The 24,817-nt window shown below is 44.6% G+C and overlaps 1 protein-coding gene across 2 annotated transcripts in view; it reads right to left on the bottom strand.

Annotated features, from left to right (window-relative positions):
• The window catches only part of LMTK2 (lemur tyrosine kinase 2), a 102,911-nt gene extending 80,077 nt beyond the window's left edge, over positions 1-22,834 (bottom strand). Inside the window, exon 1 of one of the 2 annotated variants that reach the window (XM_024250151.3) lies at positions 22,388-22,834. In XM_024250151.3, coding sequence (XP_024105919.2) covers positions 22,388-22,490 — 103 coding nt within the window. In that variant the 5' untranslated portion in view covers positions 22,491-22,834. The remainder of the gene's footprint in view (positions 1-22,387) is intronic. The other variant, XM_024250152.3, reaches the window with a different exon arrangement.
• Positions 22,835-24,817: the final 1,983 nt, after the last annotated feature.

Here is a 24,817-nt window from a genome sequence, read left to right as displayed (position 1 = left end):
GCTCACGCCTGTAATCCCAGTGCTTTGGGAGGCTGAGGTAGGAGGATCACTTGAGCCCAGGAGTTCAAGACCAGCATGGGCAACATAGTGAGACATCATCTCTACAAAAAGTATGAAAAATCAGCCAGGTATGGTGATACACACCTGTAGTCCCAGCTACTTGGGAGGTTCACCTGAGCACAGGAGGTCAAGGCTGAAGTAAGCTACGATCACACCACTGCACTCCAGCCTGGACAACAAAGTGAGACTCTATCTCCAAACAAAACAAAACTGAATAAACTTATGGGCCAGGTACGGCGGCTCATGCCTGTAATCCCAGTGCTTGAGCTCAGGAGTTCAAAACCAGCCTGGGTCTCTACAAAAAAATACAAAAACTTAGCTGTGCGTGGCGGCATGAGCCTATAGTCCCAGCTACTCGAGAGGCTGAGGTGGGAGGATGGCTTGAGCCCAGGATGTTAAGGCTGCAGTGGTCTGCGATCATGCCACTGCACTACAGCCTGGGTGACAGCCTGGGTGACAGAGTGAAGACTGTCTCAAAAATAATAATAAACTTACGTTTTCAGGGTCAAAGAAATAAGATTATAAGAGAAGCATCCTTCAATAATTTTACACCCTTACTCGGGACATTTTCCCACTGTTAACATACACTGTATTGGGGTGGCGAGATGCTTACTCCCCAGGGCTCCAAGAACTCCCACAAACATGTACCAATTTTGCTTCAGCTGCCTAACTAAGGTGTTTTATTAAGAAATACATTATCTCAAAAAGTGGATTTCCTCCCATTTATGTTCTTCCTCAAAAACGGGTGTTTACCCACATGCACCATATTCTCGCACAGCCTCGTCTCACTGGAGGCCATCAGTGCATTCTACTCAGTGCAGGCAAAGCGAGAATCCAAAGGCACCCTCTTCCCCAGGGAGCCCCTGGAGCACAGAACTAAGAAGAAAGCCCCACACGCGGGCAGAGCCACAGCCCTCGGACCTCTACGCCAACATGTGTTTAGGAACAAAACAGGAATCTTAATTGGTGCCATCTAACATGTGATTTAAATTTGTTTTAGTCTGAACACTGCGTGTATTAGTTTGCTAGGGCTGCTAAAACAAAATACTACCGGCTGGGGGCTTCAACAGCAGAACTTGACTTTCTCACTCACAGTCCTAGAGGACTAGGTGTTGGCAGGGCTGGTTTCTCCTGAGGCCTCTCTCCTTGGCCTGTGGACAGCGGTCTCCTCCCTGCATTCTCAAAGGGGCTTTCTTCTGTGTGCATCCCTGGTGTCTCTGTGTGGTCTAAAGTTCCCCATTTTACAAGGACAACAGTGAGAATGGACTACGGCCCGCCTTCAGGACTCACCTGTTTAAAAAGCCCTATCTCCAAATACAGTTACAGTTTGAGGTACATGGAGGGGTAAAACTCAGCCCCTAGCACTGTGTCAATTTACTAATCTTTTCACCTTTTTAATTATGTATTTACTTATTTATTTATTTAGAGATGGAGTCTTGCTCTGTCTCCCAGGCTGGAGTGCAGTGGCGCGATCTCGGCTCACTGCAACCTCCACCTCCTGGGTTCAAGAGATTCTCCTGCCTCCGCCTTTCGAGTAGCTGGTATTATAGGCACCTGCTACCGCGCCCAGCTAATTTTTGTATTTTTTAGTAGAGACTGGGTTTCGCCATCTTGGCCAGGCTAATCTCAAACTCCTGACCTCAGGTGATCCACCCACCTTGGCCTCCCAAAGTGCTGGGATTACAGGCATGAGCCACCACACCCGGCCTTAGTTTTTTATTTTTAAGTGTATAAATAGGTGTATATATTTATGGCATATGTGTGACGCTCTGATACAGGCTTACAAAGTGTAATAACCACATCAGGGTATTTGGGGTGTCCGTCACCTCAGGCATCGATCATTTCTTTGTGTTAGGAACACTCCAATTCCACTCCTTTAGTTATTTTAACATATACTTTGGTCCATGTGTTAACTGAAGAAAGCCAATCCCACTGGCAGGGGTCCATCCTTGACAGCACAGGCACGGGCATGGGGGCATCCTGCCTTCTAACTGGAAAAGCAAGTGTAAAGCAAGGGCCAGGTCCTTACACAGTGCCTGTTTTCTGTTTTGCCCAGACCCTCTCGCCTCAGGGAATTTGCATAGGAGAATTCTGTGCCTACTTGAAAATTAACAATGGTGGCTACTTAGACAAAGGATTAGACAAAGAAAACTCATAGAATCGAGGGAAGCTAAGGGCCAGCAACCTTGCAAATGGGCCCAACATAAAGTCCATCTCTAAAACACATCGTTTGGGCCTTTTTCTCTTAGCACGTTAGGACCACTAAGCTTGTCTTCCTCTTCTAACACCCTGACAAGTAGCATTGCAGCCCAGAGACTTAATAAAATGAATCATCATCACTCTACTTGGGGAAAAAAATTTGAACAATTATTGCAGATCACACATTTTTATTTAACGCCTCAAACTTAAAAACCCATCTATCATCAAGGTTTCCTGTACACAGAATTTTAAGTCACAAAAGTGTTTTCCTTGCCATAATATAACAATATATCTATTTATAAGAATATTAAATAACCTAGAATCTCCCTCAGGTATTCTAATACAGGAAAGGAAAAGGGAAATGAAGCATGGCAGTAAATATACTCAGCCACACACAACAGTAAAGAGTGCACTGATGATCCCGTTCACTAATCAGAGATTCCACAAAGACCCTAAGCCAGAATCTCAACAGCCTAGAGAAACAGATCGCTCTGTGCGCTCATCACAGACAGGGAAGAGTTCCTCTGTTCAAAAGTGATTTTCAAGGTCAGCCAGCCCAACTGCTCCCTCACACTTGCAGAAAGGTTATATAATTTGAGTGCTAATTAAATACCTGTGAATGAGATCATTTTATACGAAGCTGCTGGTTTCTCTCAGACTATTCCACAGACTATTCCACTAAAATTTGTTATCAAAGAGCCATTTCATTCCCATTTTAAAACACTAACAAGGATGGAGACTACTACAGAAAAGCTCATCTAAGGCAGCACGGTGTGGCCAAAAGAATGTCGGGCTTGAATGACTTCTGCCAGATGACTGGGCCCCCACACCCCAAGAAATGAAGGGCTGGATATTCCGGGAACTGGAACCTTGGTTAAGTTGCTGGCATAGCTGAGCTATGGCGTCATCCATGGCGCTTCCATGTCTTTAACAGCTTTGAATGGTGGTTCCACACTCCAGGAAGCCGATGCAGGAACAGGAAGCATCTAGTCCCAGAAGGAGAGACTCAGAGCCAGATTCCCAGGGCTCACCCCTACAACCATCTCTGCAGTGGACCACCAACGTCTAGGGGAAGGATATTCTGTTTTGTCACACAACTTCCCATGTGCGTCTGCAGAGATGTGCAGGCAAGTCAACGGCAGTACTAGATTCACAACACTTACCCAATCCAACTTCGCACAATACAGCTGAAAGGATGGGAGAAGTGCCCTAAATGTCTGCTCCTTACTTCCCATGTAGGGCAGACCCTAAATAGCCTAGAAAAACATGTCTACTTTTTCTTTCAAATCTCCTACAATCCCTTGATGGAGTCTATGTTCTCAGAGCCCTTCTGGCTTCCTAAAGCCTAACTTAAGTTCTTGCAAATATAACTGAAATGCAATCTTAGGCAATGTGTCCTTCCAAGTTCGCTCTTCAGAGAGGAAGTACCTGGTAGTACTATTGAATATTGAAGCAGGACTGGCGATGAGAGATGGCCGGGCCCGGGTATGGGGAGAGAGAATTCATTATACTCTTCTCTCTACTTCTGCATATGTTCAAAATTCTCTACAATGAAGTTTTGATTTTTAAGCACTATCTTCAAACTAAGTCAGAAACTGGTTACAACAGTGACCTTGACAAGGTTCTACAGCACACAAAGGCAAGATCATCTAGGGTTTTCTATTTGATAATGCTTCAACTGTTGTCTTTATGTCATACAGAAAAATAAGCCCAAAGATAATTCAATATCTAATTAGGTGCTTCCAGATACTCAGGTATCCAGCCCAAGATAAAATACCCCCAAATAGTTAAGAGGGCTATGGGACAGAGGTGTCACCTACTGAAATGGCTGTGCAGTCAACCTACTGTGAAGCTCACCAGGCAGAAAGACCCACCAACACATTCATTCATTCAACAAACATTTACTAAGCATCTTATAAGACAGGTGCTGCTATAGGTTCTGAGAATAAAGAAGTGAAAAAAACAAAGTCCCTGCACACAGGGCAGGCAATAAGCAACTAAGTAAATATATGATATGTCAGATGGCAAGAAGCAATATGGAAAAATAAAACAAAGGACTGGGGAGTTTTTTGTTTGTTTTTTTGAGATGGAGTCTCGCTCTGTCGCCCAGGCTGGAGTGCAGTGGTGTGATCTCGGCTCACTGCAAGCTCTGCCTCCTAGGTTCATGCCATTCTCCTGCCTCAGCCTCCTGAGTAGCTGAGACTACAGGTGCCCGCCACCACACCCGGCTAATTTTTTGTATATTTAGTAGAAACGGGGTTTCACCGTGTTAGCCAGGATGGTCTCAATCTCCTGACCTCATGATCTGCCCGCCTCGGCCTCCCAAAATGCTGGGATTACAGGCATGAGCCACGTGCCTGGCCTGGACTGGGGAGACTGTTATTTTATATAGAATGACCAGGGAACACATTTCTGATATTAAAACTAAATCATGCAAGAAATGACAGTGATTTGGTCCCAGGAGGGTTATAAAAATAGTCAATATTTACATGTTGCTTACAATGTTCCAGGCAGTATCCTAAACTCTTCCAATTCCACAACAACTCTTTGAGGTAGGTAGTATCATTAGCCCCATTTTATGTTATTTTTTAGAGACACAGTCTTGCTCTGTCACCTAGGCTGGAATCAGTGGTATGATCACAGCTCACTGCAGCTTTGAACTCCTGGGCTCAAGCGATCCTCCCACCTCAGCCTCCCGAGTAGCTGGGACTACAGGTGTGCACCACCACACCCAGATAATTTTTTAATTTTTTGTAGAGACAGGGTCTTACTATATCGCCCAGGCTGGTCTCCGTCTCTTGGCCTCAAGTGATCCTCCCACCTTGGCCTCCCAAAGTGCTGAGATGACACGCATGGGCCACCACCCTTGGCTAATTTTTAAAATTTATTGCAGAGATGGAGTCTCACTATGTTGCCCGGGCTTGTCTTGAACTCCTGGCCTCAAATGATTCTCCCCACTTTGGCCTCCCAAAGTGCTGGGAAACAGTCATGAGCCACCGTGCCTGATGAGCCCCATTTTAAAATGAAGAAACGGAGCACTGAAGAGGCAAAGTAACTTCTCCAAGGTCAGACAATACATGGTGAGGCTCAGAGTGCAAGCTCTTCCCGCTCCATGACAGCGCAGGGGACAAAAGCAGGCGGAGCCAGGACTTGCTGGCAGATGCGAGGTGAAGCTGGAGGGAAAAGGAGGCATGGAGCGCATCTCCAATCCATTTATCAACTCCCTGCTCTGAAACAGGAACAGACTTTCAAGTATCACCTGACATTTGAAAAACCTCTTAGGTAAAAGACAGTGCCCAACCCAAACAGATACAAAGGAACCTGAGGGAAACAGACAATGCAAGGGCTAAAAAATAATAAAAAACAACAACTATATTCTCAGAAATAACAAGAGACAGTATACTCATCAGAAGAAAGAGGCTATTTAAAAAGTGGGGAGAGGAGGCCTCCTGGAAATCAAATGAAATTGAAAAAAATACTTGCACATAGCAGTAGAACACAGACAAAAAGATCAACAGAAGTAAAGTAGAAGCTCATTCCCAAACATCCAACGATCTGCGGATAGAAGCTTTAGATGGAAAGAACTAAGAGAAGGAAGAAAAGATAATTCTTTTCAAAAAGTGTGTGCATATATACACATACATGTGTATGTCTCTGTGTGTTTGTGTGTATATATATGAAAATTGTCCAGAACTAAAGCACACAACTTTCAAGGTTCAAAGGGCCCATTGTGCATCCATGTTGATGAATTAAATGGATGAAACGAGACTCATACCAAGGCACAGCTTTACAACTGTTCAGAATATAGACGCAGAGGAAGTCTTAAAAGCTTCAGACCTCTCTATAGGCTGGACAGCGGCCACAGACACACCACTGCAAGACTGGCATAGGACACAGGGTTCCAGGACACAACAGCCAAACACACGGAGAGGAGATTTAAGCTCCTGACGAGGCACCTGGGACGGATTAATGATGTACTCATAAAAAACTAACAAAAGTAAAAGAACTGTAATCATCACCAACACTATAGGGTCAGTTGTAAATAATGTTTGTAGCCATAAAAATGTAAATAATGAATGGTGATTTAATCGAAAAGTTTAAGTGACTGTGTTGAGAAGAAGGGTGAATGCACGTATATGTGTGTGAATATATAAATCCTTGTCATGCATAGTAGAAACTCAGTATCTGATGAAAGCAACAAACAGTGCTACAAGCACATTAGCCCACGATGTGGCTAAAAGAGCTGCAGGGCGTTGCCACTGGCAGCCAGCAGCAGGGATGAGGAGGAATGGGACAGGACAGGGATTCACTATTTTTATGATAAACCCTGAAAAACTATTTCATTTTTTAAAACTATTTACATGCATCATTTGCAAATATAATTTATAAAATAGATCAAGGGGGAAGGAAAAAAAAAAGAGAACCAAGGAGATAAGAAACAACATTTAAGGGAGGGGACAAAGAAACAGAGCTGATAGGAAACAGCAAAGAGGATGTTTCGGAGGCAACACGCAGGCACGCCACCGTGGAAGGCAGAGGAGAAAAGCATGTTTCAAAGTGTTATGGAGGCCAGGCACAGTGGCTCAGCCTGTAAGCCCAGCACTTTGGGAGGGGACACTCCAGCCTAGGGGACAGAGTGAGATCCAGTTACACACACACACACACACACACACACACACACACACACACACACACCATGTAGAGATATTCACTGAACTGTTATTTATTATATAAGCTGAGAGCAAGGGTCCAGGAGCGGGAGGCAAAGAGGATGTAAGTGAGGGATGCTGCAGCTGCCAGGAAAGGGTGGGATGAGAGGCAAGGGTCACAAAGCTTGTCTTAAAGAGCTGAGAGAAAGAGGAGGAGAAAAATGACATTTGTTGACTGTTCCACACGCTTTTTAAAATACCTGTCCATGACTCTTGAAAGGATATACAAAATATCCGCCAATGAGCATTATTCTTGGGATCTACAGCAGTCGGCGGATTCCTAAAACCATCCGGGGTTGGAGGAGGGTGAGAACTGGGAAACTGCCTATGGGGTACTATGCTGATTGCCTGGGTGACAAAATTATCTATACACCAAATCCCCACGACATGCAATTTACCCACGTGACAAACCTGCACATGTACCCCCCGAAACTAAAACAAAAGTTGGAAAGAAAAAAAGAGTCCAGACCTCCACAAAAGCATATAAATCAATGGTGGTGTTTAAAGTATCTTTCATGTTTACAAATGAATGCTTACAAGTTTATGATTACACTTCTTAAAAGTCAGAAACATTTTTATCACCTTTAATTAAATGGTATAATGTCATCTCATAGGTAGAAACTAAATAGTTGTTCTTACAATTTTTTTTTTACCCCGAGATAGGGTCTCGACAGTCTGGCTCTGTCGCCCAGGCTGGAGTGCAGAGGTGCGATCACAGCCTAGACCTCCCAGGCTCAAGCGATCCTCCCACCTCAGCCTCTTGAGTAGCTGTAACCACAGGTGCACACCACCACGCCCAGCTAATTTTTTAAAAAACTTTTTGTAGCGTCAAGGTCTTGCCATGTTGCCCAGGCTGGTCTCGAACTCCTGGCCTCAAGCGATCCAGCCGCCTCAGCCTCCCAAAGTGCTGGGATTACAGCCCTGAGCCACCATGCCCAGCACAAATTTAAAAACAATATGAATGTGATTTTTTTCAGCCTAATTATGGAAGCTAGCACTTTGGTTTCCTAATTTTCTTTCTTTTTTTTTTTTTTTTTGAGATGGAGTCTGGCTCTGTTGCCAGGCTGGAATGCAGTGGCACAATCTCGGCTCACTGCAACCTCCACCCTCCTGGGTTCAAGCGATTCCTCTGCCTCAGCCTCCCGAGTTGCTGGGACTAAAGGTGCACACCACCACGCGTGGCTAATTTTTTTTTTTTTTTTTTTGTATTTTAGTAGAAACAAGGTTTCACCACGTTGGCCAGGATGGTCTTGATCTCCTAACCTCGTGATCCACCTGCCTTAGCCTCCCAAAGTACTGGGATTACAGGCGTGAGCCACCACGCCAGGCTTAGTTTCCTAATTTTCAATATGGCATTTCTTTAGTACTTCAAGAGTCCATCTTATGATTCGTAGTTTAACATTTCACCCCAGTACTTTCAGAGAATATATAGAAATCAATATCCAGAGAAGTGGCTGGAGTTGGGTCTCCGTGTGTGTGCGTGTGCATCACACTACAGAGGTTCTTTAAAGCACAATGCGGTTCACCGGGGTGAACTGGTGACCTGGACTTTAGGATCCTCACTCTTGAATCGGATCTGCCCCTAACTGGCGGTGTGGGACTGATTTCACTAATCAACTTCTCTGGGCCTCAGTTCCTTCATCTGTAAAACTGGCATTTTAACTCTAAAATTCTACAGACAAGGATTTACGGCCCCAACATTTTCTAAGTCTACCGAGTGCCTATACGGTTAATATTGGTGATCAGATCTTTATTAAAGTGAATTTTCTTTTCAATACAGAAAACCAAGTTAGATGACAGATTCCTGAACTGTACTGCTGTGGCAGGCCTCTGGGAGAGCGTTCCCAGGGGGCTATTTTGGTAAGTTGGTTATTTTTCAGTGCCTTACCAGCAATCAGTGTCCGGGTGTTGCATTTTAATAACAGTCTGAGGTAAGAGTCAAGTGGGGCTCTGCTCAGTAACTGACAGGCTGGATCCGGGGAAGCAACCACTGCTACCTAGATAGGGAACCCTTCTACAGGGGCAAACTGCCAGGAGGGAATGGGGACAGGATATCTTTTCCTCTTGAAAGGGGCACAAGTTTAATTTATTGAGGGTTCTGAGAAGAATCTACGATGAGAAAAATACTTTAAACTTAAATTTAGTGGCTAATCTGAGAGGCCACCAATAAATCACAACACTTTAGTTTTGCAGTAAAAAGCTGAAACTACAAAATTTTATAATTACTAGTTGGTTAAAACAGATATTTTAAACATGCAAAATGATTGCAAACTTCTCCTCCTTTATCTTCTAAGTCCAAGATGTCTTGGGGATTTACTTCCTGTAATTAAAGGTTGCAATTATACCATGTCAAACTCAAGTCCCTTCTTCAGTCTAGCAAAAACAGGGAAAACAAAGTTTGGGGATGGACTGAGAATATGAGCCTGAAGGGTGAAAAAAGACATAAGCCTTTTAAAATTACAGTGGTTTCACTTTTAAATAAGAGCAGCTCCTCTCTCAAAAACCGCTATCATAGATGTTTGTAACTAAATTCTTTTCTCCCACCCAAGGCATACATGTTGCCAAAAAATAGTCTGTACTAGTACAAGAGCCTATGGTGTTCTTCATTAAACCCGACTGATGATTATACAATCATTATAATGTAGCAGCTTCAGAGACAGTTTACTTTTTTTAGCTCATCATAAGAAAATTTTGTACAGATCAATCATCCACAGCAAATATATCAAAATACAACAACAAACAGCCTTTAAAAAAAAGTACCTATCAAAAAATATGAAATAGGCTACAAATCCCAGGCTATACCTAAATGAGTTAGCTTAGAAAAATAAACTTTTTAAAAGCAAGATGCTAACAACATATTATCCCAGCAAAACAAAACACCCTGCAAGTTACCGTATAGATCATGAATCAGGGGTTCTCATGTTACAGCACACACATTTATCACCCAGGGAATTAAGAATGTCACAGTTTTATACCTGCTCTCAAAATTTCCCTAAGAGTCACCTGCCACCCCGACTCTAGCTGCAGTGAGCTGAGGCCTGGTGGTCCAGGACTGGCACCAAGATTCTCAGCTCACGGTACCAGCATCTGATTGTCGGACTACCTGCTGTTTTCCCTGATATTTATACAGGATATTCGTAAAATGTAAAGAAGCTATTATTCATACAGACATCTAGAGAAGGAGTGAAGTTTTTTAAAAAATAAAAAAATACTTATTTCAAGCTTTAGCTGTGTTCTGCCCTGGAGCGCTTGAATTCCTTTGTGGTGATGGCATATGTACTCACAGGGAGATATTTACACGTGGTGCTCAGGATGAGTGAGCTCTTCAGATTTCAGGTGTTGGCATTCATTTTAAAATCTCAAGTTTTTAATTAAATGGAATGTTTTCCTCCTTTCCCTGATTCTCACTAGTTACACAAGTCAATAGATTTCCAGTAAATAACTGGTATTCTTTTGTATGTAGTAGAAGATGAAGTATGTGTGTTGTGGCAGTGAGGGGATGAGGGGAGAAATAACCAGAAAACTATGATAAATGCAGAATTCCAGCCCAGCCTTCAGCATTTTGATTCAGCTGGTTAGTTTGGGACCCAGAAATCTGCATTTCTATTTTTTTTTTTTTTTGAGACGGATTCTCACTCTGTCGCCCAGGCGGGAGTGCAGTGACACTATCTTGGCTCACTGCAACCTCCGCCTCCCTGGTTCAAGTGATTATCTTGCCTCAGCCTCCTGAGTAGCTGGGACTACAGGCGCCTGCCACCACACCCGGCTAATTTTTTGTATTTTTAGTAGAGACGCGATTTCACCATGTTAGCCAGGACGGTCTCGATCTCCTGACCTCGTGATCTGCCTGCCTCGGTTTCCCAAAGTGTTGGGATTACAGGCATGAGCCACTGCGCCCGGCTGAAATCTGCATTTCTACAAATACTAGGTGATCTTCACACAAGCCATCCTGTTTTATAAAAACACCCTTACTTCTTCCTGAAGCATTTTCAGCTGCACTGATCCATCACTGAGATTTACATCAATACAACAAAGGCCAGGGCAGAGGGAAGGGTAAAGGTGAAACAAGATGAACCACAAATGAAAATACTGTGGATGCTGGGTGACGGGAACACGAGGGTCCACTATACCACTTCACTCTATTTTTCTGTATGTTTGAAATTTTCTATAATAAAAAGAAAAAAAAAAAAAGCAAAGCAAAGCTCAGTAAACAGATCAAAGCAAGTCTATAGCCCCATGCTCTTCAAGAGACTTGCCAGTAGAAATTTCATCTGAACTTTTACCAATTCAAGGAGTTGCCTATAATCCCTTTCAGCAATTCCAACACTGAAAGACCCCCCAAAGTAATCCTCTCTAACTAAATTCTTAAGCCAAAGAGGTTTCGTTCATATTCTCAGAGATTAAGCTGCTCTTGGAGGAGGTAAATCGAATCTATTTTTCATATATCTATTACTCTAAAAAGAAAAATAAGATTCTGCCAATATCATTATAATGCAGTTAGTACCACAAACATGGTATTTAGAATGTTTATGGTGGTATTTAATAGTTTCAGTGACAGGGAGAAAACATGGACAAAGTCCTTCCAGCTCATCTGTCTCTAAGAAGTCCGAAAGTTGCTCTCTCCTCCCCTCCCCACAACCCCAAAGATTAGGCACAGGAAGCAGAGGATCAAAAATCTATTAAAAATGCCCAGAAGCAATGAGCAAACCCAGCACCCAGATCCTGTTCTGCTTTTTTTTTTTTTTTTGAGACAGTCTCACTCTGTCACCCAGACTGGAGTGCAGTGGTCCGATCTCGGCTCATTGCAACTTCCATCTCCTGGGTTCAAGTGATTCTCCTGCCTCAACCTCCCGAGTAGCTGAGATTACAGGCGCGCACCACCACACCTGGCTAATTTTTGTATTGTTAGTAGAGATGAGGTTTCACCATGTTGGTCAGGCTAGTCTCGAACTCCTGACCTCAAGTGATCCGCCCACCTCGGCCTCCCAAAGTGCTGGGATTACAGGCATGAGCCACTGCGCCTGGCCCAGATCTTGGTTTCTCCTATCACTCTCCAATCAGAGGAACCAGAGCTCCTTGAAGAAAAGGCTGATTCTAGGACTGGGGCAGGGAATATACAAGATGAACATGTAGCTTCTTGAAATGCCAGAAAATAAGGAAATGCTTAAAAAAAAAAATGAGGATATGTCAGCAGGGCACCCAGGAGCTAACTGAAAGAGCTCCCAATGGCCAAAGCTGGTACAACGTAAGAATAAATAAACCACACCCTGGAATCAACTCGAAATATAAAATAAATATCCATGCATCCACACTGACATAAGTAAATGCTTGAATAAAGAAATAAACAGAGGATCGCTTGGGCCCAGGAGTTCAAGACTGCAGTGAGTCATGACTGTGCTACTGCACTCCAGTTTGGACTACAGAGCAAGACCTGTCAAGGAAAGGGAAGGGGAAGAGGAAGAAAAAAAGAAAAGAAGAGAATAGGCAAGTCTCCTAAACAGAACTCCAAAGAATGTCTACAGACACTTCCTTGCAAAGAAGTGGAGCATAGCTTGCCACTCATCAAGTGTTGACCCTGCACTCGTACACCATGGGGAGGGGAGGACAGAGTAACTTTACACGGTGAACGCTGACAAACACTTCTCAGCCAGGTGATCAAGTGACAAGTCATGTTGTATGATGTTGTGTGCACATGCCCTTGATGTGATATGATGAGAATGGCACTTTAACTCTGTGGTCTTCCTCCCAAAAACCCACACCCTCAGTCTAATCGTGAGAGAAACATCAGACAAATCCCAGTTGAGGGACATTCTACAAAATATCTGACCAGTATCCTCAAAGCTGTCCAGGTCACTCTAAACAAGGAATGGACTGGGGGAGCCCAAGGGGCATAACTACTAAATGTAATGTGGTTTCCTGGAAGAGAAAAAAAGACACTAGAGAAATATTAAAGAAACTGAATAAGCTGTGGATTTATTTAACAGCAATATATTAATACTGGTTCCTTAGTTGTGACAAATGTACTACATTAATATAGGATGTTAACAACAGGGACTGGGTAAAAGATACACAGGAACACTCTGTACTATCTTTGCAATGTTTCTGTAAATCTAAAATTGTTCTAAAAGAAAAAGGTTTTAATAAAAAAAAAACTATAAATGGCCTCATTCCAGGTGAAGGTCTGTGGCTGCATGGAAAGTCAAGTCTGCAAGAGAATGAGAGGCTCCAGCTCATACCCTCTCCTTCACACACACACACACGCACACAAACACACACACACGCACATGCACACACACACACGCACATGCACACACACATGCACACACACACACACACTGGGGTACTGGTTTGGAGAACTTAGTTCTCTAGTATCATCTTCATCATCCTCAGTTACAAATGCTGACGGAGCATCTACAACCTGTGACATACCATCCAAACACCAATCCCAAAAATGTGCTATCCCAAGGATATAAGACACAGTCCTTGCAAACTAGGTAAAGAGACAGGACTTAAACAATGATGTAGGCCGGACACTGTGGCTCACACCTATAATCCCAATACCGTGGGAGGCCAAGGCCAGAGGACTGCTTGAGGCCAGGAGTTTGAGACCAGCCTGGGCAACATGGCAACTTTACTTTGGTAGCCCATCTCTACAAAAAGTAAAAATTGGCCAAGCATGGTTGCATGAGCCTATAGTCCCAGCTACTCAGGAGCTGAGGTGGGAGGACTGCTTGAGCCTAGGAGTTCAGGGATGCAGTAAGCCATGACAGTTCCTCTGCACTCCAGCCTGGGCAACAGAGCAAGACTTTGTCTCTTAAGCAAACAAACAAAAAACCAATGATATGAAGATATAAAGTGGTATTTGGTATTTGTTAAGTGCAAGTAGTAGACTGGTATGATGAAACCAAACCTTTCTTTTTTTGCTTTTTTTGAGGTGGAGTCTTGCTCTGTCACCAGGCCCAGGCACAGTGGTGCAATCTCAGCTCACTGCAACCTCCACCTCCCGGGTTCAACCTCAGCCTCCCGAGTAGCTGGGACTACAAGTGCCCGCCACCACACCCAGCTAACTTTCTAGTAGAGACAGGGTTTCACCATGTTGGCCAGGATGGTCTCAATCTCTTGACCTCGCAATCCACCCGCCTCGGCCTCCCAAAGTGCTGAGATTACAGGTGTGAGCCACCGCACCCGGCCCGAAACCAAACCTTTTTTAATTTCAGCCAGCAGTAATTTCTCTCTCCTCTCTCCCTCCCTCCCTCCCTTCCTTCCTCTTTCTTTCTTTCTTCTCTTTCTTTCTCTCTTTCTTTGAGTCTTGCTCTGTCGCCCAGGCTGGTGTGCAATGGCATGATCTCGGCTCACTGCAACCTCCACCTCCTGGGTTCAAGCGATTCTCCTGCCTCAGCCTCCTGAGTAGCTGGGACTTTAGGAGTGTGCCACCATACCCAGCTAATTTTTGTATTTTTAGTATAGAAGGGGTTTCTCCATGTTGTCCAGGCTGGTCTTGAACTCCTGACCTCACGTGATCCACCCACCTTGACCTCCCACCACGCTGGGATTACAGGCATGAGCCACTGTACCCAGGCAGTACATTTTATGTTCTTTCCATCCTATGTCATTGATAAATAAAAAAATGTGTTAGTGTACCACACGTTCTATACCTTAAAACATCACATAAGTTGACCTTTTAAGAGAATGAAATGAGAATAAACATCGGTTCCAATGTTTTCGTCTGGCACCCCATGAAACATCTTGCTCCACAGGTATACACTCTCAAGTTCACCAGCGGAAGGAATCTCTAAGGGCTGGGCCAGGATCAATAACTCAGTAGAGAAGGTGGGTACGCAAAGAGGTTTTAAAAAAATAAAAAGATGGCAGCACTTAAAGAAGCAGGAAAAGAGGCAACTGCAAACAGGGAGAATATATGGAGAGCCAGAAGATGGGAATTTGCATGGAATATTTTGCAAGCAATAGGCAGATCAAGTTAGCTCTGAAGAAAGTGCTGTGGAAGGTGGAGGCAAGAACAACAACAGATGCGCTGCAGCAGACACCCCGATGCAACGGTCTCCCTTCACCAGATGCAGGGAGCCAGGGGCTACTTTAGCCATAGCACATGGTCCTGGCACACCTAATTTGACCTGATGGTAACTCAAGCCTTTTAAAATATGAAAACTACCCAGGTGCAGTGGCTCATGCCTGTAATCCCAGCACTTTGGGAGGCTGAGGCGGGAGGATTACTTGAGTCCAGGAGTTTGAGACCAGCCTGGGCGATATAGTAAGATCCCATCTCTATAGAAAAAAAATGTTTTACATCAGTCAGGCATGGTGATGTGCACTTGTAGTCCCAGCTATTCAGGAGGCTGAGGTGGGAGGATCGTTTTAGCCCAAGAAGTTGAGACTGCAGTGAATATGACTGCACCACTGCATTCCAACCTGAGTGACAGAACAAGACCGTCTCTAAAAAAAAACAAACAAAAAAAACTTTAAAAAAACACATATAATAAAATGCAAAACCTACCAAATTGTCAAAAATTAAACAGAAGGTTTACCACCACCACCCCCTCCCATCAAAGGCCCAGGTGGGCAGAGGAGTACAGAGTCACTCTTTTGTGGCTGGGGAAGGAAAAAAAGGCAGAGAAAATGAAAGATATTGATCAATGTTGTGGCTGCGGGTATCTGAGACATCTGGCATAAATAGTGCTCACTTTTCCCACCTGAATCACAATACAATAAATGAGATTTGGAATCACTGCACTGAGCTAACTTTTGCAAAAAAAAAAAAAAAAAAAAAATGTAATGATGAGGTTACTTTTCTGATATGCCTGCTCTTTGTGACAAACAATTGTAATGCCAAGGCAGGGCTCCGAATTAGCCACTTGCTGCAATTTTAAAAGACATCAATCCAATATTTTGCTCTGCAGACACACTAATTTTACCATACTTCCCCAGTTTTCTGCAACAGTATCTTCACAAGAAGATTCAAAGAAAAGCTGATAATGGAATCTAAAAACCCTAGAGGGAGCAGTCTTTCTAGATCAGAGATGGTTGTCCAGCATCTCCTCCGAGAATATTCCTTCCCTCATTTTAGTAAATACAAAGTTTTAAAATAGTAATAAAGCACAGCCAGTCGACTATAAAAGCACATGATTTTAAATGAGAAAGGGCCGGGTGCGGTGGCTCACACCTATAATCCTACCACTTTTGGAGACTGAGGCAGGAGGATCACTTGAGGCCAGGAATTTGAGACCAGCCTGGGCAACATAGTGAGACCCCAGCTGTATTAGTCCATTCTCACAGTGCTATAAAGAACCGCTCAAGACTGGATAATTTATCAAGGAAAGAGGTTTAATTGACTCACAGTTCCACATGGCTGGGGAGGCCTCAGGAAACTTACAAACATGGCGGAAGGGGAAGCAAACATGTCCTTCTTCACATGGCAGCAGGAGAGAGAAGTGCCAAGCAAAGGGGGCAAAGTCCTTATAAAACCATCAGATCTTGTGAGAACTCATTCACTATCACAAGAATAGCATGGGGGTAACCACCCTCGTGATTCAACTATCTCCCACGGGGTCCCTCACACGACACATGGAGATTACGGGAACTACAATTCAAGATAAGAATTGGGTGCGGAAACAGCCAAACCATATCACCATCTCTACAAAAAAATAAAGTGGGCATGGTGGCACACACCTGTAGTCACACACCTACAGCTAAGTGTGTGTAGGTGACACACACCTACTCAGGAGGCTGAGGCAGGAGGACTGCTTGAGCCTGGGAGTTTGAGGCTACAGTGAGCTATGATCGTGCCACTGCACTTCAGCCTGGGTGACAGAGCAAGACTGTTTTTCCCTTAAGTCTCTTTCTTCTGTTCTGCAGTGGGGAGCTGAGGTTGTGCTACCTCAGTTCTCATCTCTTCACCAGCAAAAACTCCGCAATTATTTTGTCTTTTCTTTTTTCAAAGCCCTCTTCTCACTTCCCTCACCCTTGTAGTGGGCCTAGATTTGGGAGTTCACGAAGAATCAGGATCACAATCATAATTATAATCCCAGCTGGCCTTACATGTCCTAACCAAGGACTGGGCACTGTACCTGCCTCACACCAGCACTGTCCCACAGAACCTTTTTCCATAATGGGAAGTTCTCTTCTGTGCTGTCCAATGCCGTAGTCACTAGCCACCTGTAGTTATCAAGCCCTTAACTTGTGGCCAGTGCCACTGAAGAACTGAAGCTTTCGTTCTAAAACATTTACGTTTAAGCAGCCACAGGGCTACTGTAAGTGGCTACTGTACTAGACGACACAGGTTTGGACCTTCACAAGACTGTAACTATTCTCCCCGTTTTACAGATAAACCAAGTCTTGCCTGGTGCAGTGACTCATGCCTATAACCCCAGCACTTTGGGAGGCTGAAATGGGAGGATCTCTTGAGGCCAGGAGTTGGAGGTTGCAGTGAGCTATGATCGCACCACTGCACTCTAGCCTGGGCAGCAGAGCAAGGTCCTGTCTCTTAAAAAAAAGAAAAATGAGAGGGAGAAAGAAAAACATCAGTCACATTCATCTCTCTGGTTTCTAAGAGAAAGCATCAGCTCTGGGCCTGTTCCACTACAACCTGGGTTAATCAGGGATGCCTCATGACAATATACAATTGTGTTTAAGATCAAGAAAAACTTTCAAGTGCTCATGATTCCTTTAAATAAATTAAAATCAGCAACTGTTCACATGCAAGAGCTTTAGTCATCTTCCACTTTAAAAACAGGTTTATTACATAAAAGCAGACTAACCCAGATGATCCTAAAAATTTCCAGCATAGTTCTCCAACACTACGAATTTCAAGTAGTAACAATACCAGCTTAGACTTAAATAAACCAGATTTCTCTCTAAAGCATCTCCATCCACCATAAAAAAGCTATTTTGAGCAACAAAGATTTTTTAAATCCAGTAAATTCTAGACATGCCATGTTAAGCAGCTACCACTTTGAGCTCCTGCTTTGAAGCCATACCACCTACCATTAGTCAATTTGATGATAACCAAATTTACAAAGAAATCTGAAACAATGAAGCAATCTAGTGTGAGAGGGTATACCACTGTGCCCCCCACAACCCTTTGGGTAAATATTGTCATCGCCACCCTTTTTAATGATGGAGTTCTAAGCCCAGAGGTCGAGTAACTGACCCAGGGTCCTTAAGCTATTCCAGTGGCAGCCAAGGCTTCACACTCAGATCTCACTACAAAGCCCAAGCTCTTCCTATACAACACTCTGTTCCAGCTAGGATTGGTTCATGAATTTTACTCTCAATTAAACGAAAAAGCTGGATTATTTCTATATGTCCATTTACAAGAACTTTTTTGAGGACTCATTTGTTTACTGTTTCAGAACCCTGGACGTCCCTTATTTACATGACAGTGTCTTTTTAAAATTATATCTACAGCTGTTATCTAAGTGACACAATACACAGGGGCCAGAGAGGGCCCAAGGACTCTAAATTTTTAAGACAATTTGCAGGAACACTCAGCACACTGATTATCAGCAAAACTGTAAGGATTTGATAACTTCAGTGCTAATCAGCTACAAAACTGCAGGACAGACTTCCTATTACTGTTCAAATGAGCATATTTAGTTAACCCCAAAATATCACCAAGTAAAAGTAATTGTAGCAATCCCAACCAAAATCAAATTTCAAGATTTATAGCTGTAAATCCTAAAATAATTTGCATAGAAAGCCTGTTGAAAATAATTTTCTCAGAGGCTGTTAAACACAATAATTCATAATTTAGAAAGCATTTCCTTTACTTTAGAAATCTTTTTCAAAATACAAGTCTGTTTGTTTAATCTAAAACGAGAGGCTCGGTTTCACAAGCTGCGGTTTAATCAGTAGCTGAGTCCCACTGGCTTCACGGGCTTCCGTGAGGTCCTTTATCTGGAGCTGCTAAAAGCTTCCTCTGTACTCTGTGACCTAATATGCTGCAGAACAATAGAACTGGGTTTCCTTGTCTCACCACTATCCTAATATTAATAAGAAAGTGTGAGCTTAGAGAAATTCCTTCACATATACTAGATCTTTCTTTATTTCTAGTCCTCGTTTATGATGTGAATCCTGAGAATCTTGGAAAAGCCGCATCCATGTTTTCTAAGAGAAGAATGATCTGATAACTATGATTTGGGGAAAAGAACTGAACTGTAATCTTAGTTTGGCAATTTAACTGGGTGTGAAAACAGTGAACTTTCTCCCTTTACATAAAAGCTTCCTAGAGAGGACCAGCAAGTCTTAGTCTACATAACAACAAGGGCCCTAACAGAAACACAGATTCTCAGGAAAAGAGGCTCCTAGACGGGGCGGGGGTGCAGGGCATAAGGGCATCCCAGCTCAAAGAAGAGGCCCAAAATAAAGTTCAACCAAGAAATGCCTTCTTGCCTGATGGGCAAGTGCAATCTATATATTTACATAGCTTTATTATGACTGAATGAGAAAATATCTTTTTCAGCTTCCGAGCCTAGCAATGAATCTAGATGATGAAAACACCATAGATAAATTATCTTCAGTTTAAAAGCTGAATTTTAGTTAACTGCATGCTTTCTCTAAGGCACCATTAAACTGGATAGACTGATCAGGCTTCAAGCAGAAAGAAGAACAAGGAGGCGAAAAACCCTATGAAATGGGTCTATCCTTATTTGAAAGTGTCTAGCTCTATCTTCACGAGTGCAGGCTCCTGGATCACCACAAGCTTTAGTTATGTTTTCGGCGTGTAACTGCTCTTTTATCTACCATACATGGTCAAGTGTGATTCCTCTTTTTTAACCAGCGAGCTCACTAGTCAGGATTAGCTCAAAGTTTTTTTTTAAATCTTGGTCTAATATATCTTGGTCAAGAACCCACCTCGGTTAATGAGGATCAATAAACTCTTCTGGGTGGAGAGACAAGCCCCTGAATCTACGTCTGACTGTGCACCTTTCTTTCTTTCTTTTTTTTTTTTTTTGAGACGGAGTCTCACTCTGTTGCCCAGGCTATGATGCAGTGGCACAATCTCGGCTCACTGTAAGCTCCGCTCCCTGGGTGCAAGCAATTTTCCTGCCTCAGCCTCCCAAATAGTTGGGATTACAGGCTCCCACCACCATGCACGGCTAATTTTTGTATTTTTAGTAGAGAGGGAGATTCACCATGTTGGTCAGGCTGGTCTCGAACTCCTAACCTCAAGCAATCCACCCACCTGGGCCTCCCAAAGTGCTGGGATTAACAGGCATGATCCACTGCTCCCGGCCTGACTGTGCATCTTTTCCACAGACTTTAACCCTAGGTACCCATCATTCATATGCAACACATCAAAACATATACACCTATCCTACAAAGATCAGAATATGAAAGGAAAATTTGTAGCAAAAGTTGCTACAAATTACCAAATATTTCCTTATGCTTTATGTATGTCAAGATTTGATATCTTTATTTACAGATTAACTTTTCTGATTGCTTTGTTCTACAACACCCCAACAAAACTCAGTTTTTTATAATTCATGACACCATAAAATTGTAAAAGAACGGAATAAAAACCATGTAAGAAGTGTACAGGTGGCCAGGCGCCGTGGCTCACGCCTGTAATCCCAGCACTTTGGGAGGCCAAGGCGGGTGAATCACGAGGTCAGGAGTTCAAGACCAGCCTGGCCAAGATGATGAAACCTGTCTCTACTAAAAATACAAAAATTAGCCGGGCATGGTGGCAGGGGCCTGTAGTCCCAGCTACACAGGAGGCTGAGGCAGAGAATTGCTTGAACCCGGGAGGCGAGGGTTGCAGTCAGCCGATATCACCCCGATGATGCACTCCAGCTTGGGTGACAGAGCAAGACTCCATCTCCAAAAAAAAAAGGTGTGCAGGCAGACATAGGTTCCTATAAAGAGTCAATACTTCAAAATATATAAAAATCCAATTAAGTGTAAAGTCATCTGGAAACTTCTTGAATCCCCATCATATAAATGCTCTTTACCTACTACCCTATACTAGTGCTAACTTTCAATATCAATATCTTTAAATATCAACATCACCATCCTTCCACATAATCTTTCATTATTTCCCAGGTACTTTCTGTGACTCTTACCGGGGTTGCCTATACACATCTGATAACATTTACTCTTCTTATCTATCAGATCAGAAAACAGAATTCACCTCACAAGTACTTGATCTAAGGCAGTAACAGAAATTTAGTGCTACATTATACGGTACAATGAGGACATTTAATGTTCAACTAAAGGGCACTCAATGACAAACCCTGATGCAGCTCTGAAAGCAATTACATGTAGCTTTCATCGTAGATTTGTTTGAAAAATACGTCTTTACTGGAGACAGTACATCCACATTCTGTACCCAATTAACATTATTCCAAAATAACTCTTGACCTCAAGAGTATTCCAAAACAGTTACAAGACTTAAAAAAAAATCATACAACTAGGGGTATCTAAGACCTGGGGTTGGGGCTCTGCCTACAATGAAGCTGTGTCACCTTGGGTAGGTCATTTGACCCAACATGCCCAGTATCTCCTACTACGTAACGAAGAAATTAGTCTAAATTTTCTTTAAGGTCTCTTCTAACTCTAACATTCTATGAATGTATGAAATTTCAATCTTTCCCCATTTCAAAGGTAATGGCGGCAGTCAATAATGCCAAGTTAGCCTAGATATTTTTTTCCTTTTTAGAAAAATGATCCAACTTGGGATGTTTTCTTGGGTTGAAGTTTTATTTAGGAAAATAAACCCCAAATAAAAACGATGTTGAGAAAATGGGGGGGGGGGGGGAGAAAATCATACACTGACGTTAGCTAAAATAGAAACTTCCCTCACCCTTAAGCCAGTTTGTCGATAGTTATTCAACGCCTGCTACTCTATGGCTTCCTAAAATAGAAATATTTATAGTTGTTTCCTTCTCATCCCCGGAGATACATTCCGAATAAAAAGCACAGCGTCTAAAATCAATTTACAACTTCAGAATAAGTTGCAGGGAGCGAAACAAACTCCGCACAGCTCGCCAAGTTATTTGCATTTAAGTATGATTAGGGCTAAGAAACGGTTCTTATTAGGAGATGCGAGAAAAAAGCACAAGAGGCAGGTGACATCTGGAAAGGGAAGCTGAATTGCCAGGAAGCGATATAAGCTGAGGATCTTAAGGCAACAGGTCCAAGGCCGGTACCGCAGCCTATCCCGGGAGGGGTCGGTGGCTGCCACCTCGCCCGCCGCCCTCCCCAGCCCCAACGACGTCGCCTCGCCCCCGCCCCCCCCATCCCACGCCCCTGCGGCAGAAATCTCCCTAATCACTCGCCTCCCTGGGCTTCCCGCCCCCGGCAGGCCCTCCGATCCCTCGGCGTTGAGGCCGGCCCGGCCCTGCCGCCTCCTCCCCTCCACGCCGAAGACCCCGCAGCCCCGTCCCCGCCGCGGGCCCGCTCACCTGCACCTGTTTGCGGAAGTGGCGCGGCCGCAGCACTGCCGGCGATCAGGAGGACCAGCAGCAGCAGCAGCAGCCTCCGCCGCAACGCCGGCGGCCCCGGCATCTCGCCCACGGCGCGGCTCCGGGGCCGGCTCTCCAGTCGCCTTCCGTCCGTCCGTCCGTCCGTTCGCCCGTCAGTCGGTCCTGCCTCCCTCCGCTGTCTCAGCGGCACCCGCGCCGGCTGCTCCCGAGCACACGTTGCTTCTGCCAAACCTCGGTCCGGCTCCCGGTCCGCACCTGCCGCTCCAGTCGCAGAAACACCATCCTTCCCGCCAGCCTGAGCCGCCGCCGCCGCCGCCTCTCAACAGCAGCAACGGCAGCAGCCCTGCGGAGCGGCGGGCCCGGGCAGCCGCGCTCCCGCCGCCATGATGGGCTGCGTCATGTGACGTAGCGCGGGGGCGGGACGTCGTGATGGACAGGGCGGCCAGCCACTCGTCAGTCCACACCGGCCCAGAAGGCCCCGCCCATCATCCTGAAGGAGTGAGCGGTGGCGGCCTGTGCGCCCCCTGCAGACGGAGGAGTGCGTGGGCAGCAGGTAACACCAACAATTATTTTAAATTGAAAAATACAGGAAAATGTAAAGAAGACCATGACAATCATCCTGATATTTTTTTATCAGTGTTTCATAACATGCAACAATAGGCCTGTCTTGTCTTCTGCCTTTTTTTTTTTACTTGTCAGAGCTGTTTTAGGCTCTTCTCCTTAAGTTGACCTACACATCCTCTCAGCCATCAAACAGCTTTGGGCTTTTCACTTGAATTGATCAAGAAGAGAATGCCTCTCTCGGCATCACCCACTGACTCACCTCCTGAGCTCAAGCTGTTGCCTCTTGTCCACCTGGCAGACACTCTTCCTTTCATCTGTCGAGACTCACCTGACATATGACTTCATCCATGACTCTCTAGGAGAAATGACTGTCATCTCCTTAGTGCCCCGCCCTAGCCCTGTATGGACTGCTATCCCAGCTGCAGTGTCCTATTGACCCGTGACTGTAAGCTCCCTGAGGACAGCAACTGTGTCTGATTCAGCTGGTGGGAAATCCCTGGTGCAGGACCTGGGTTGGAGCAGGTGTTCTCTAAAGCAATGGTGCATGGCCCTGGTCCCAGGTACCAGGGCAGAGCAGCTCCCAGGGGTGGCCTTCTCCCCACCAAGAGGTGAGGTGAGAACACAGTCCTGCAGAGAGGATAGAGAAAGCACTCTCCAGACACAAGTAATATAGTGGTCAGAGGCATGGGGGTTGGGAAAATGCCAAGCTTTTCTGGAGAGGCACTGTGGTTCAGTGTGTGCATGAGAGGAGCTGATTTCAATCTTATCAGATGAGACTTTGCCACCTGGCAACAGGGTAACCTCCCCAATTCTCCAAACTCCCCAAATGTCCATGCTAAATGCCAGCTGTCGATGATGTTAGCACAGCACTGGACACACAGATGATGCCCAGGGAATATTTGTTGGATGATTGAGGCAAGCCAATAAATATCTAAGGAGACAAATAGCTGGAACGAGAAACATTGAATTTAAAGGTCCATGGCTTGGCCGGGCACGGTGGCTCACGCCTGTAATCTCAGCACTTTGGGAGGCCAAGGTGGGTGAATCACTTCAGGCCAGGAGTTCGAGACAAGCCTGGCCAATATGGTCATACCCCATCTCTACTAAAAATACAAAAAATATTAGCCGGGCATGGTGGTGCGTGCCTGTAATCCCAGCTGCTTGGGAGGCTGAGGCAGGAGAATTGCTTGAACCCAGGAGGCGGAGGTTGCAATGAGCTGAGATCACACCGCTGCACTCCAGCCTGGACAACACAGCGAGACTCTGTCCTAAAAAAAAAAAAGTTCACGGCTTTCTGCTGATTATATCCGGAATTGGTAAGGAAGGCAAAGGTCTGAGAAAGAGACACAATCGCCCTGTTGTACTTCTACTTCTTTTTTTTTTTCTTTTTCTTTGAGACAGAGTCTCTGTCTGTCACCAGGCTAGAATGCAGTGGTGCGATCTCAGCTCGCTGCAACCTCTGCCTCCTGGGTTCAAGCAATTCTCCTGCCTCAGCCTCCCGAGTAGCTGGGACTACAGGTGCCCGCCACCACACCTGGCTAATTTTTGTATTTTTAATAGAGACAGGATTTCACCATGTTGGCCAGGATGGTCTCGATCTCTTGACCTCGTGATCTGTCCACTTCGGCCTCCCAAAGTGCTGGGATTACAGGCATGAGCCACCGCACCCAGCCTATACTTCTACTTCTATCAGGAAGCTTCTCACTTTGAGTTCAGAGAAGCCAGGGACACCCACACTGTGTACTGCGAGGAGGCTCGTGACTGCCTGCTGCAGTGCTGGCCTAAGGAAGGCCTTGCCTGATAATCCTGGCAGTGGTTATTTACAACTAAAGTGCACTCCGGCAG

Source organism: Pongo abelii, chromosome 6 (genome assembly GCF_028885655.2).
Source record: "Pongo abelii isolate AG06213 chromosome 6, NHGRI_mPonAbe1-v2.0_pri, whole genome shotgun sequence".
Lineage (NCBI taxonomy): Eukaryota > Metazoa > Chordata > Mammalia > Primates > Hominidae > Pongo > Pongo abelii.
This window is presented reverse-complemented; position numbering and strand designations above follow the sequence as displayed.